The 14,118-nt window shown below is 43.4% G+C and overlaps 1 protein-coding gene across 1 annotated transcript; it reads right to left on the reverse strand.

The window, feature by feature from the left end:
- Window positions 1-956: 956 nt before the first annotated feature.
- Window positions 957-13,384, reverse strand: SNRPF (small nuclear ribonucleoprotein polypeptide F). Its single transcript, XM_082254460.1, has 4 exons — window positions 13,246-13,384; window positions 6,202-6,327; window positions 5,256-5,320; window positions 957-1,076 (listed from the first exon to the last, which is right to left on the reverse strand). Exons 1-4 carry the CDS (start codon window positions 13,246-13,248, stop codon window positions 1,010-1,012), a joined length of 261 nt encoding a protein of 86 aa, XP_082110586.1. The 5' UTR covers window positions 13,249-13,384; the 3' UTR covers window positions 957-1,009.
- Window positions 13,385-14,118: the final 734 nt, after the last annotated feature.

A 14,118-nucleotide genomic window follows, 5' to 3' on the forward strand; every position in this document is an offset into this window, starting at 1 on the left:
ACATCTCTCAGTGATCTTTTACTATTATGAATGAACAAACAGCACTGCTCAGTCATTAAAGTGACAGGTCACTCTGAGCTTTGGCTCGGTGTCTATCAGAGCTGCTTTTTACACATGCACAGCCTGGCCAATGGAACAGAGTGCTTTCACTAGTTATGAATGAGCAATCAGTGATGTCAGGTCAGTGCCATTTATAACATAGTTTGACATTGCTGATCGCTCATTCATAAACCTAAAAGTGTAGGCTACATGATTTTTTAAGGTGAATAGTGGAGCTGGTCTCTAAAGTGCCCCCTGCTTCCAAAGGACCAGGGCTGTCCATTACAAAACAAAAACCCAGCAGTATTGTCAGATTTGGGGGGGGGGGGGGGTTGCTATATATGCACCTTGTCCTCTAGGGAGTTATAAAAAAATATATAAAGTCTTGATAGATCTTTTAACAGTTTCTACAGGCAGGAAGTAATAGAAAACCTGCATCAGGGACACAGACAAAAAAAAAATAAAAATCTACCTGGGATTCTAGACTTTGCTACTTTATTAAAGAAAAGCGTTTTTATTTCTGCCTGTGTTGCAGGCTCTCTCACTTTCTGTATGTTAAAAAGGTTGTCAGCAGGGCAGAAGTGAGGGCAAATCTTTCTTTCAGCGCTAAAGGACAGAAATAAAAATCTTGACAGGGGTTATAACCCTTCCCCTATCCAAAACTTGAAAAAAAAGTTTTGCCTGAACATACACTTAAAAAATTAAAATTATAACTGAAAAAAAAAAAAAGTTTAATCTTTAGCAAGTGAGGATTTTGAAATAATTATTTGCATGACACGGCTTAATTTATTATTGTTAAGCCAATCAAGATGATGTTTCTGGAACAAGGATTTCTAGAAGCAGGCACATGAGAATGAAAGTGTGAAAAAAAAAATCGTTTATTTTTTTAACAAATCATACAAAAACAAAAGTCTAACAATAACCTCGGATAAGAAGTTTCAAAATAAATTTACAAAATTTGGAAATTGCTTTATTCTCTCATCTCGCCATCTTCTTCCTCCTCTTCTACTCCACGTATATACAATACATTATTACACCTACAAGAATAGAAATTGTTAAAATTAATCACTCCCAATTAAAGCAGCTAAAGCACAATTTTGTTTGCAACAAAAGTTGTATTGTAGACCAAACACTATACACACCACAAGCTCATTTGTATATCTCATACTATTCTTAAAGTAAACCAACCCAGAAAATCTGTTAAAGAGGTTGTAAACCCTCTCTTATAATTTGTACCTATAGGTAAACCTTTAATAAGGCTTACCTATGCGGTACTGTACACATCTCCTAAACTTGTACCGTTTAGGAAATATTTACTTTTAATGCAGCCGATGACATCACTGGGGCATGCGCTCTGAAGCAACGGCCGCGGTGGGGGCAGGTAATCAGCGACCGATCCGTGTTGAAACCGTGCAGTACGGTAAATTGCACATTTCTTATACCACACAAAAAATGTGCTGTCTTTTGCAGTCGTGCATGGGTGCCATTAATTCTGACACCCACACATCTAGCAAATGTATTTTTTATCGGGAGCCAACGTAAGCACATGTGCAAACATGCTCTAATGCACCTACTGTGAACAAACCCTCAGACTGGTGTGCCCTGAGACTGTGCACAGTTCTAATGCCCCTTTCACACTTGTGTGACCTAAAAGTTGTGTGATTTTGCTGCAATTTGACTTTTTTTGACTTAACCACTTAAGCCCCGGAAGATTTTACCCCCTTCCTGACCAGGGGGTATTTTGCGATTCGGCACTGCGTGACTTTAACGGACAATTGCGCGGTCGTGCGATGCTGTACCTAAACGAATTTGGTGTCCTCTTTTTCCTACAAACAGAGCTTTCTTTTGGTGGTATTTGATCACCTGTGCGATTTTTTGATCATGCGCTATAAACAAAAGAGCGTACATTTTGCAAAAATAACAATATTTTTCACTTTTTTTATATGAAATTCCCCCCCCCCCCCCCCCCCCCCAAAAAATGTAAAAATCAAAATTTTTTAACATTTTCGGCCAATTTGTTTTATGCTACCTATGTTTGGTTAAAAAAAAAAAAAAAAAAAAAAAACGCAAAAAGCGTATTTTGATTGGTTTGCGCAAAAGTTATCGCGTTTACTAACAAAGGGAAAGATTTTTGTCATTTTTTTTTAACGCGTAAATGCGGCGATCTCCGATTTTTTTTGCGGTACTGCGACATTGCGGCGGACAGATCGGACCCTTGACTGACATTTTTGACACTTTTGGGGTTACCAGTGACATTACTGCAGTAATCAGTGCTATATATATGCACTGTTACTGCAAAAATACACTGGTAGTGAAGGGGTTAACTTTATTTGAGAGGGAGGGGCTGTGTGTGTCCCTAGGGGCGTGCTTTCTACTGTGATTGGCTGTGGCTTGAGCTGTAAGGACACTGATCAACGGATCTACATAGTAGATCCGTGTGATCAGTGTTTTTACACCGAGGAGAATGACAGGCAGCTTGTTTACACAAGCTGCCTGACTTTCTCCCTCTCCCCCGCCGATCGCAGAGTGGCCGGCGGACATCGGGTCCGCCGGTCACACGCGCGGGGGGGGGGGGGGGGGGGGGGTCCGTGACCACGCGGGAGCGCGCCTCCGGGGGCGCGCGCTTGCTCCCTAGACCCTCACAAGCAAGCGACGTAGCCCTACGTCACTTTGCCTGTGAGGGGCTGACCGCCGACGTAGATAGTCGTGCGGCGGTCGGCAAGTGGTTAAAGCAATGCCTGTGTAACGGACCTCAAAACGCATCAAAGTTGGACCAAAGTAGTGCAAGGACAACGTTGAAGTCGTTGCGACTTGAAGTCACACAGATATGAATGGAACTCATTAGAAATCAATCCCCAGTCAATTAAACACTGCCTTCACGCCAGACAACTCCAAAAAACGTATCTCTGCACTCAAAAATGTGTTCCAGGATGCTACACATTTTCTGGGACTTTCCCAAACTGGTGTAATTGTCAGGAAAATCTCTCAACAATTCACAGCCTTTCACATCCCTTCGGTTCTGTCCTTTCCTGTACAATTCCATCCCACTAAAATTTATCCTAAATCAATCCTGCAACATCTCCTCAGCTCTGCCGAGCCCTGATTCCCTGCTTTCTGGCGGGAAGATTCCTCTATCCAGTTTAACTCGCTACCAGAGCTGTTTTTGCATTTTTTTTATACACATTTAAAAAATAATTTTAGCCTTGAAGATTACATAAAACTAGCCAAACATTTTCTTAAAGCAAAAGCCCTAGAAAAAAAAAAAAAAAATTGGTGGCTGTTGCAAAAACATTAGCACAAAAAAAAAAAAAAAAAAAAAACCCACTAATTTTGGGACACACAAACGCAAAAAAAATAACCCCTTTTTTGTAAAATATAAAAGATGAGGTTTCACAGAATAAATAGATAGCCAACAAGTCAAGGATGGAATTGGGTGCACTTGTGAAATGGCACCAAATCTCAGTACCCTATTTTCCATGGGTAACCCTTTGAAGCTGTATAGAACAGTCTGTAACAAAGTAGGCTTTGAAATCAGCTTAAGGTACAAAAATTTAACTTCTACAGGGTTCTGAAGAAGTCCGCTGATTGGCGGATGAAACATCAACAATTGTGACGTCATCACATCCGAAAATGGCGGAGGCATGCGTTCCATATGCCGACATCACAACAGGGAAATGAAGATACAAGGCTGCAACTCCCTATATATGAAGAGTCGGCTTACGATTTATAGAGCACTTGAACCTAGTACGTGCAAGCCTTTGATCACCTCCATGGAACAATCCAATTTAACAACGGATCAAAGAGAAGATTGAGATGAAACGACTACATAGGAAGGTAGAGCGGTAAACATTGAAGATCCACTGTATTTGCCGATGACTACTGCATTACTACCAATATTCTCTGCTTGGCTCCCTCCCTACCTATTTCATCTATACGATCGCTTAGCTGCTACATCCACATTAAAAGGCAGACATGCAGGGTCTTTTAAGAGAACCTGTCACCAAAAGGAATCACATAGGGGACTTCGGTCCCCTATGTGAAGAGGAAAAAAAAAGTTTTAATTGTAAAAAATTTAAGTTACACCAAAGCATATAAAATCCCCCCAACATATACACACGAACAAACGAAAAATGTACGTGGCGGGGCACCAACGCCTGAAAATATTTGATTGCAAAACCCGTTACATCACCAGACCTGCTTTGTAATGCTAAACTGATGACTTATAGTGGGCTTTTCAAGCGTTGCCTATGGAAAATAGTGTATTGACATGTTGGGTATCTGTTTACTCGGTGCAACCTCAGCTTTTATAGGTTACCAAACAATTGGGTAATTCATTGCGTTTTCGTGCCCCCTAAAATTAAATTCTGTGTTTTTTGCTTCCTAGACCATTGCCGTAATATCATCATGGGACATAAAAAAATTACCACTTTTTTTTTCCAGGGTGTCTGCTTTCAGAAAAGATATGTTTGGGAGTTTTATGTAATCTGCGGGCCTAAAATGATTTTTTAAACGTGTACAAAAAAAATGCAAAAATGGCTCTGGCAGCGAAAGAGTTAAAAAGGAGAAGTTCACCTTCAGAAACATGTTACACCCGTAAGATTTGTTAGTTAGCAAATTTGTCAAGCCCTAACGTAGAGCACAATAGGTACCCCCGATGTTTCAACTGTCCTCCATTGAATCTAATGCAGTGCAGATCAAACTGCATTTGACTCTTCAACAGCCAGACAGGCTGAGGAAAATGGAAGGGGCCCCGGAAGTGGCATGGTACATTGTATAGCCCTAGCAGTATAAGGGTTAACAGAGTTGATTTGGCTCACTCTCAAAACACACCCCACAGGTATTTTATAAGCAACATTGGCTTATCTTTATATACTAAGATGAAGGCAGACTTCTTGTGTTCAGGGAGTTCAATCCTAGGCACATACTGCCTAAACAGAAGTACCCCAAGGTGCATAGTCCAGCCACAGCAGTTGTCAGCCTCTCAGAGTCCGACAGGCTGTCTGCAGTAGAGTTGGATGGTGCACCTATGCCCACTCACAGTTAAACACCACAGCCCCATGCACCAGGGCTAAACCGCCAGTGTGTGGGTACCAAAAATAAAGACTACATAAATCAAAAATGCTAAAAATAATTTCCCTGGAGTTAAGCTTTAATACAAAATAATGTGGCATCTGTATTTATATTACATCAGAGCTGCAATAAAGTAGGGTACTTGCCTTATTAGAACTTCTCCAAGATGTCCAGACAATGCCCCATCAATATACTCTTCCGTATTGGCAAGCTACAAGAGAAATAAGTGTTAACTGTAGAAGAAATATAAACCATATAACCATGTGTAAGATGGCGGTATTTGCACTCGCTATACTTGGCTCCGCAATGCTCACAATTTAGGTGCCTTGTAAAAGAACATGCTCATGTGAAAGCTTCTGGTGCTAGAGGAATAATTTTTATTCATCAAGTATAATAAGCAACAGCTAGGAAACACAGATCATGTATATGATCTATGCCACAGTTCTGTGCCCTTTCCTCCATGTGTATCCTTATATAATAATTACATTTGTGTAATACACAGGCTGCAAGGTAAAGCCCAACTAAATGTTACTGTACTCATGTAGCAATGTCGTGTAAACTGATATAAAATGAATGTAATTTATGAACATGTAAGTAAACCCATGCATTAAAAGGTCTGAACACCCTGAAATCAGGGTCAGATCTAAAGGGAAGCCCTAAAAACAGACTAACCCCCCTACCCCCCCCCCCCCCCCCAACTAGGAGAACACAGCAAAGAAAAACAGCTCAACATAGCATTGCTGCCCTAAGTGCAGGAGAGCACTCAGACACCGTGCATACAAATACAGTGCTCCTTTATCCCCTGTACGGGGCTCTACACTAATACGTTATTGCTATTTATAATCTGAATTTCCAATGGGGAGAAACTTTTTTTTTTTTTTTTTTTTTTTTTTAAGGGAGGTAGTTTGTGTGCAGGCACTAATAAGCACAACTCAAATCCAGTGATGTTCTGTATGGCTACGTGCATCTTTATCACCCACTGTAGATATCCTTCCCATGGAACCACAGACAACCTTGGTAGCCAAACTAAACCCCCAATTATCCTTTTGCAGCTGAAAAGGCTCCATCTTAGCTTGACAGAAAATGTATTACCTGCATGTTCATGTAGCCATCCACAGAGACCAGGTATCCCTTGTACTCCATGCCCCACTTCAGTTTCACCATTACTGGCTTACCAGTTAGGCCATTAAGGAATGGTTTTGGGTTCAGTGGCAAACTCTAGAAAGCCAAAAATAACTGGTAAGAACATTATCACATTTTGAAAGTGTCTACACATTGCTACAACATTTGGCTTTTGCAATCCTATGCTGTAAACACATTCTAATCATTAACCCCTTCATGATTGAAGGTAAAACGAATCCTAATGCCTGAACACAATTTTGCAACTTTGACACGCCTTAGTAAAATGGAAAATCTCATAGCAACTACTTAAGTGTACCCTGGTGGATTATACTGCGTTTTTTTTTTTTTTTAACAGGGCAAATTAGGCTATTTGGTGGGAAACAGTAAACAAAAACCTTATATACAACTAAATGCTGTACTTGGTATCCCTGAATATAATGGGGAGTGAGTGGTGCTTTGTATACCATTGGGTCTGCTAGCCTAAAATGACTGTCGCATTATCTTGGAAGTCACTGTATTTCTATAATATTGTACTGTCATTATGGCTGTGTATACTGCTCATGGATAGACGACGGTGGAAGTGTATGCTGCAGTCTTAGCCCCCGTTCACACTGGGGCGACCTGGTCATCTCACAGGTTGCCATCCATAGAGAAGCTGCGGACCCGTTCTAATAGGAGCGACACAAGTCGCTCCGACTTAGAAAAAGGGTCCGGAGCTTCTTTGGGGCGACCCGGAGCGACCTGCATAGACTTCAATGTTATGAAGTCCGTGCCGGCCGCTCCGAGGTCGCGGTGCGAGCAGCGTGCCACGACCTATAAGGGTCGCCCGGCAAAGTAGCGTCGCCCCAGTGTGAACGGGGCCTTAGTGTTCCATTTTTATCTTTTGTTTTTTTTTCTAAAACCTACAAAATTTAAGAAAACTTATTAGATAACAAAAACAAAAAGTGGCCCAAAATAGTAAAAAACAAAAAAGAAATAAAATATATCAAATCTTTTTTTAACACCCCTCCCCCTGTAACTGCCGGGTGGTTGTTCTCTGCAGGGGCAGTCCCTTTTGTAATCAATACGGCTCCATTTCTCATTTGACTGCACAGTCACATGACTCTGCTTACTAGGGATGCACCGAATATTCGGCGGCCGAACATTATTCGGCCAAAAATAGAGAAAATAGCACTTTCGGTGTTCGGCCGAATAAGTCAAAAGGCCGAATAATTTTGAGCCGAACAATGTCAGCTTCCGCCCTGACCGCTCACCTTCCTCATTGCGGCTCGCGGCTCCCTTCTCACACGCCGCCGGTGTCCTGTCCGGCCGCGAGTAGGGGGCGTGACGCCACGCGCGCGTCCCGCCCCCTGCTCCTGACTGCGGCTCCTTCACACTAGGTCCACGCCCCGCCCCCCTGTTCTGTAATGATCCTCTGCTATGATCTCTGAAATGATCCTATGTAGTGATCCTCTTCTATGATCTCTGTAATGATCCTCTGTAATGATCTGCTATGGTCCTCTATTATGATCTATGTAATTGTCCTCTGCTATGATCCTCTGCAGTGACCTTCTGCTATGATCTTTGTAATAATCCTCTGCTATTATCTCTGTAGTGATCTGCTGTGGTCCTCTATTATGATCTATGTAAATGTCCTCTGCAGTAACCCTCTGCTATAATGTATGTAATGATCCTCTGTAGCTTCCGCCCTGACCGCTCACCTTCCTCATTGCGGCTCCCTTCTCACACGCCGCCGGTGTCCTGTCCGGCCGCGAGTAGGGGGTGTGACGTCACGCGCGTGTCCCGCCCCCTGCTCCTGACTGCGGCTCCTTCACACTAGATCCACGCCCCGCCCCCCTGTTCGCGGCAAAATAAATGGAAAAAATGCGAAACACCGCGTCCGGCCTTCGGCCAAGCATTTCATTATTATTCGGCTTCGGCCAAGAATTTCATTTCGGTGCATCCCTACTGCTTACCAATAAGCACTTGTCATTGTGAGCATAATGATGAATACTCCCTCTGGAGCTGAGTACAGACAGCTACACAAGGCATCAAGACTGCTATGTTCAGTATGTGGACGGGTGAGCCAGTATATTTGGAGATAAAATTTACCTTTTCATTTTTTTTAACTTATCCTTTAAAGCGGAAGTGAGTCTATCTATACATACATATACACACTTTTTTTTTTTTTAAGGCCCTCCCCCAGGTGGTTTATGCCATAATGTACTAGTATGCACAGGATATTAGTACATTATGGCAGACTTGCCTGTCATATGATGTCCTCCAGTGCAGCGATGGGACCGATTCGGCAGGCCCTTTCCATCTTTGCCCGGTCTCCCTTCTGGGTCCCATGCTTTTGGCCACTTGATAGGCCAGGCCGCGATGATGTCACTCCCTCGCATGCGCATGGGAGTCACATGACCGCAGCACGGATCAGGGGCCGATCGGGGCCATAAATGTTTGCTGAGCTGCGCACGCGTGCCTCAGTGAATGACAGCTGACATGGATGCATTTATGGCTGAAGAGACCAATAGGGTCTCTTCTGTCAAATACCCTGCCTGTCAGCCGTTTCATTAAAAAAAAGGTTTTTTTCCCACTTTAACCCCTTGGCGCCAGGGTTTGCTAAGCCAGGAGGTGGGGGTTTATGGTCACATGAGCGCTCTGATTGGCTGTCACATGATCAGAAAAGTCCCAATCGCAAACGGTGATTGGGAACCTTCCATGAGCCACTGGTCACCGCGCTGGAAATGCGCAAGGCGTGCGCTCTCGGCACAGAACGGTCAGCGATAATACTCAGAAATATGCGGCCACTCGGTGCCAAGAGGCTGCATATTTGCGTACACTCGGTGCCAAGAGGTTAAAGTGGTAGTACACTCAAGATCTCTTCTGTCACAAATGTCCCCCTGTCTGCCAGTGGTAATGTGACCTGAGCCACACGTGACGTCACTACAACCTGGCCATTCAAGTGGCCACAGATTCAGAACCAGGAGGGAAGACTGGGTTAGGATGGAAGTGTCGGCGACCAGGGGGGAGCTGTGACAGCCCAGGGCTAGATGGCTCCAGTTGTAGGCAAGTCTCTCAGTGTACTAGTATGAGCTGCATAGGAGTACACTGTGACTTAAAAGAAACAGGAATGTGGAGATAGTGTATGCACTACTTTTACAAAGAGCTCCAAACCAAATTGAATGGTACTGCGGTACTATGTGATTTGGTGTCCTGTTAACATTACATTAGCTTCAGCAGCAGATTGCAAAGGCAGTGCATTTTGAGCACGGTGGTGGAAATGCACATGGAACCTGCACTAAAATGTTGCCCGTCAAGCTTTGACTCCTGTTTGTGTCCTAGGTTTGTGGAGATTCAACTATAGCATAAGCCAATGTTTTGTTATGTAGTGTAGGGGAAGGCTAAAAAAAAAACAAATTAAAAAAAAAAAAAAATGACATTTGTGTCCTGTAGACTCCACAGGATATCTTTCTGATGTATGTCACATGAACAACTGTCCCTATAGGAAGATGTCCCATCTCTTCTAGGTCTTATGGCAACTTTTAGATTCATCCTAAACTTCCATTCCTGGTGACAGTAAGAGAGGGGCACATACAGCATTAAAGCCTCACAGAGATTCTAACCCCTCACCATTCTATCCTAACCTGAAAAACAAAACAAAAACCTTTGCCTTTAGTTATACGGTTAGTATCCGCCCTGGTGACCAGTTTCTCCTAAAGGAAGTGGTGGAAAATCCAAATTTGTGAGTTGTCACCAGAAATCTAATGGGGACACTTGTTCCTGGAGATTAGTCTAATTTAGGAAAGAGCTCTTACTTCCTATGATGTGTAGAGGACAGGAAGTGATAGAAAACCCAAGTTTGTGAAGTGTCACCAGAAATTTAAAAGAGACACTTGTTCCTGGTGATTAGCCCTATTTAGGAAGGATCTCCTCTTACTTCCTGAGGTGTGTTTAGGACAGGAAGTGATAGAAAACCCAAGTTTGTGAGTTGTCACCAGACATCATCTAACGGGGACACTTGTTCCTGGAGATTAGCCTTATTTAGTAGAGATCTCCTCATTCTCCTCTTACTTCCTATGATATGTGTATAGGTCAGGAAGTGAAGGAAAATCCAAGTTTGTTAGGTTTCACCAGAAATCTAATGGAGACGCTTGTTCCTAGAGATTAGCCGTATTTAAAGCGGAGTTCCGGGCACAGAAGTCATTTTTTAATAAACATACCCCCGGGACAGTCAGGGCTAGCACATTCCACAATGGCTAGCCTCTGATCTGTCCCGGTTCGCACTTACCTTTTAGAAGAAATACTTACTTATAAAATTTCTTCCACAGCATTTCCATCTCTCTTGTGGGCAGCTGAAGCCGGCGCGGTCCTCTTCTGTGTCTTCTTGTCCCAGAATGCGCCTGCACCGGCCCCTCTCGTCACTTCCGGTGCGGCGCCGCATGCCCAGAAGCTGTTTAGCAGGGGAATGCGGCGTCGCCCGGAACTGACATCGGGGCCGGTGCCGTCGCATTGATTGCTGGGAGCGATGACGTTCAGCTCCCAGGAATCATAGCGAGACAGGAAGTGACGGGGTGAGCCGCGGCTCCGAGGGAGGAAGTACTCTGAGGTGAGTATTTACAATCTTCAATTACAAGGTGAGTAAACAAAAAAAAAAACTATCCAATTCCTTTTCAGGTGATCTCGAACTAGCGGAGGGGCACAAAAAAAAAAAATTGTTTTTGTGCCCGGAACTCCGCTTTAAGAAGGATCTCCTCTTACTTCCTATGGTGTGTATAGGACAGGCAGTGATGGAAAATCCAAGTTTATGAGGTTTCACCAGAAATCTAATGGGGACGCTTGTTCCTGGAGGTTAGCCATCTTTACGAAGGATCTCCTCTACCTATGGTGTGTATAGGACAGGGATCTCCTCTTACTTCCTATGGTGTGTATAGGACAGGGATCTCCTCTTACTTCCTATGGTGTGTATAGGATAGGGATCTCCTCTTACTTCCTATGGTGTGTATAGGATAGGGATCTCCTCTTACTTCCTATGGTGTGTATAGGATAGGGATCTCCTCTTACTTCCTATGGTGTGTATAGGATAGGGATCTCCTCTTACTTCCTATGGTGTGTATAGGACAGGGATCTCCTCTACCTATGGTGTGTATAGGATAGGGATCTCCTCTTACTTCCTATGGTGTGTATAGGATAGGGATCTCCTCTTACTTCCTATGGTGTGTATAGGATAGGGATCTCCTCTTACTTCCTATGGTGTGTATAGGACAGGGATCTCCTCTACCTATGGTGTGTATAGGATAGGGATCTCCTCTTACTTCCTATGGTGTGTATAGGATAGGGATCTCCTCTTACTTCCTATGGTGTGTATAGGACATGGATCTCCTCTTACTTCCTATGGTGTGTATAGGACATGGATCTCCTCTTACTTCCTATGGTGTGTGTATAGGACAGGGATCTCCTCTTACTTCCTATGGTGTGTGTATAGGACAGGGATCTCCTCTTACTTCCTATGGTGTGTGTATAGGACAGGGATCTCCTCTTACTTCCTATGGTGTGTGTATAGGACAGGGATCTCCTTACTTCCTATGGTGTGTGTATAGGACAGGGATCTCCTCTTACTTCCTATGGTGTGTGTATAGGACAGGGATCTCCTCTTACTTCCTATGGTGTGTGTATAGGACAGGGATCTCCTCTTACTTCCTATGGTGTGTGTATAGGACAGGGATCTCCTCTTACTTCCTATGGTGTGTGTATAGGACAGGGATCTCCTCTTACTTCCTATGGTGTGTGTATAGGACAGGGATCTCCTCTTACTTCCTATGGTGTGTGTATAGGACAGGGATCTCCTCTTACTTCCTATGGTGTGTGTATAGGACAGGGATCTCCTCTTACTTCCTATGGTGTGTGTATAGGACAGGGATCTCCTCTTACTTCCTATGGTGTGTGTATAGGACAGGGATCTCCTCTTACTTCCTATGGTGTGTATAGGACAGGGATCTCCTCTTACTTCCTATGGTGTGTATAGGACAGGGATCTCCTCTTACTTCCTATGGTGTGTATAGGACAGGGATCTCCTCTTACTTCCTATGGTGTGTATAGGACAGGGATCTCCTCTTACTTCCTATGGTGTGTGTATAGGACAGGGATCTCCTCTTACTTCCTATGGTGTGTGTATAGGACAGGGATCTCCTCTTACTTCCTATGGTGTGTATAGGACAGGGATCTCCTCTTACTTCCTATGGTGTGTATAGGACAGGGATCTCCACTTACTTCCTATGGTGTGTATAGGACAGGGATCTCCTCTTACTTCCTATGGTGTGTGTATAGGACAGGGATCTCCTCTTACTTCCTATGGTGTGTGTATAGGACAGGGATCTCCTCTTACTTCCTATGGTGTGTGTATAGGACAGGGATCTCCTCTTACTTCCTATGGTGTGTATAGGACAGGGATCTCCTCTTACTTCCTATGGTGTGTATAGGACAGGGATCTCCTCTTACTTCCTATGGTGTGTGTATAGGACAGGGATCTCCTCTTACTTCCTATGGTGTGTGTATAGGACAGGGATCTCCTCTTACTTCCTATGGTGTGTATAGGACAGGGATCTCCTCTTACTTCCTATGGTGTGTGTATAGGACAGGGATTGATAGAAAACCCAAATGTGTGAGTTATCACCAGACATCATCTTAGGGGAACACTTGTTCCTGGAGATTTGCCTTATTTATGAGAGATCTCCTCTTACTTCCTATGGTGTGTGTATAGGACAGGAAGGAAGAACTTTCTCAAATGGGAACCAATTGAAAATCACATTGAAAGCGGCATAGTGCATTTAGAGAGGAAACCCTGAGAAGCCTTCACTGTGGTAGAGATCCGGTGTAATCAGCCTGTAGCAGAGCGGGTCTGTGTGTTAGATGTATGCGATCAGCCATGTGCTTTGTTACTGAGCGGCGCTCTGCTGTGCAGGGAATAAGGTGTCGCATGTGACTAAAGGCTCCCACACTCCCCACCAGCCCTGTGTACGGTTCCCCATCACTCACCATGCTGTCGCTGAAGCCACCGCTGACCTACAAACCAGAAAAAAATTTCCCCGCGGAATGCTCCTCGAACACACCGCCTGAGAGAGCAGGAAATGGCTGCGAGAGGGAGAGCGGAGAGGAGGGAAGACGAGATGTCTGGAACGGAAAAGGGATAAGGAGAACTGCTCCCTCTTGTGCTAGGAGGTATCAAGTGCACATAAGCGTAAATGTCGGAAATAACACCCTCTGCTGGCCATTTTGGTACAGTACATCTAGTTCAATAGCATATCATGCGCATGCATCATATGCACTAAAGTGACTAAACCTTAGATCAGGGGTGGGCAACTTTTGAGAGGAGAAGATCCACCTGAACAACATAAAAAAAATCAAAGATCACCAGGCCTTTTTTATTACCCACCTCAGCTCTGGAAGATTTACCCCCCCCCCTTCATGACCAGGCCATTTTTTGCGATACGGCATTGTGTTACTTTAACTGACAATTGCGCGGTCGCGTGACACTGTACCCAAATTGATGTCCTTTTTCTCCCCACAAATAGAGCTTTCTTTTTTTGATATGGTATTTGATATTTGGTATTTGATGACCTCTGCGTTTTTTTTTTTTGCACTATAAACAAAAAAAGACCAACAATTAAAAAAAAAAAAAACAATATTTTTTACTTTCTGCTGTAAGAATATCCAAGAAAAAAATGTAAACAATCTAATTTCTTCATAAATTTAGGCCAAAATGTATTCTGCTACATGTTTATAGTAAAAAAAAATTCCCAATAATTGTATATTGTTTGGTTTACGCAAGAGCTATAGCGTCAACAAACTATGAGATATATTTATGGAATTTTTATTTATTTTTTAATTTACTAGTAATGGTGGTAATCA

Source organism: Pelophylax lessonae (assembly GCF_965119305.1).
Source record: "Pelophylax lessonae genome assembly, chromosome: 4".
Classification (NCBI taxonomy): domain Eukaryota; kingdom Metazoa; phylum Chordata; class Amphibia; order Anura; family Ranidae; genus Pelophylax; species Pelophylax lessonae.

Coding starts and splice junctions, on each gene's coding strand:
- SNRPF (XM_082254460.1), bottom strand. Junction 5,321..6,201: donor ATGGCTACATGAACATGCAG/GTAATACATTTT, acceptor TTTCTCTTGTAG/CTTGCCAATACGGAAGAGTA. Junction 1,077..5,255: donor CTTGGAGAAGTTCTAATAAG/GCAAGTACCCTA, acceptor CTATTCTTGTAG/GTGTAATAATGTATTGTATA.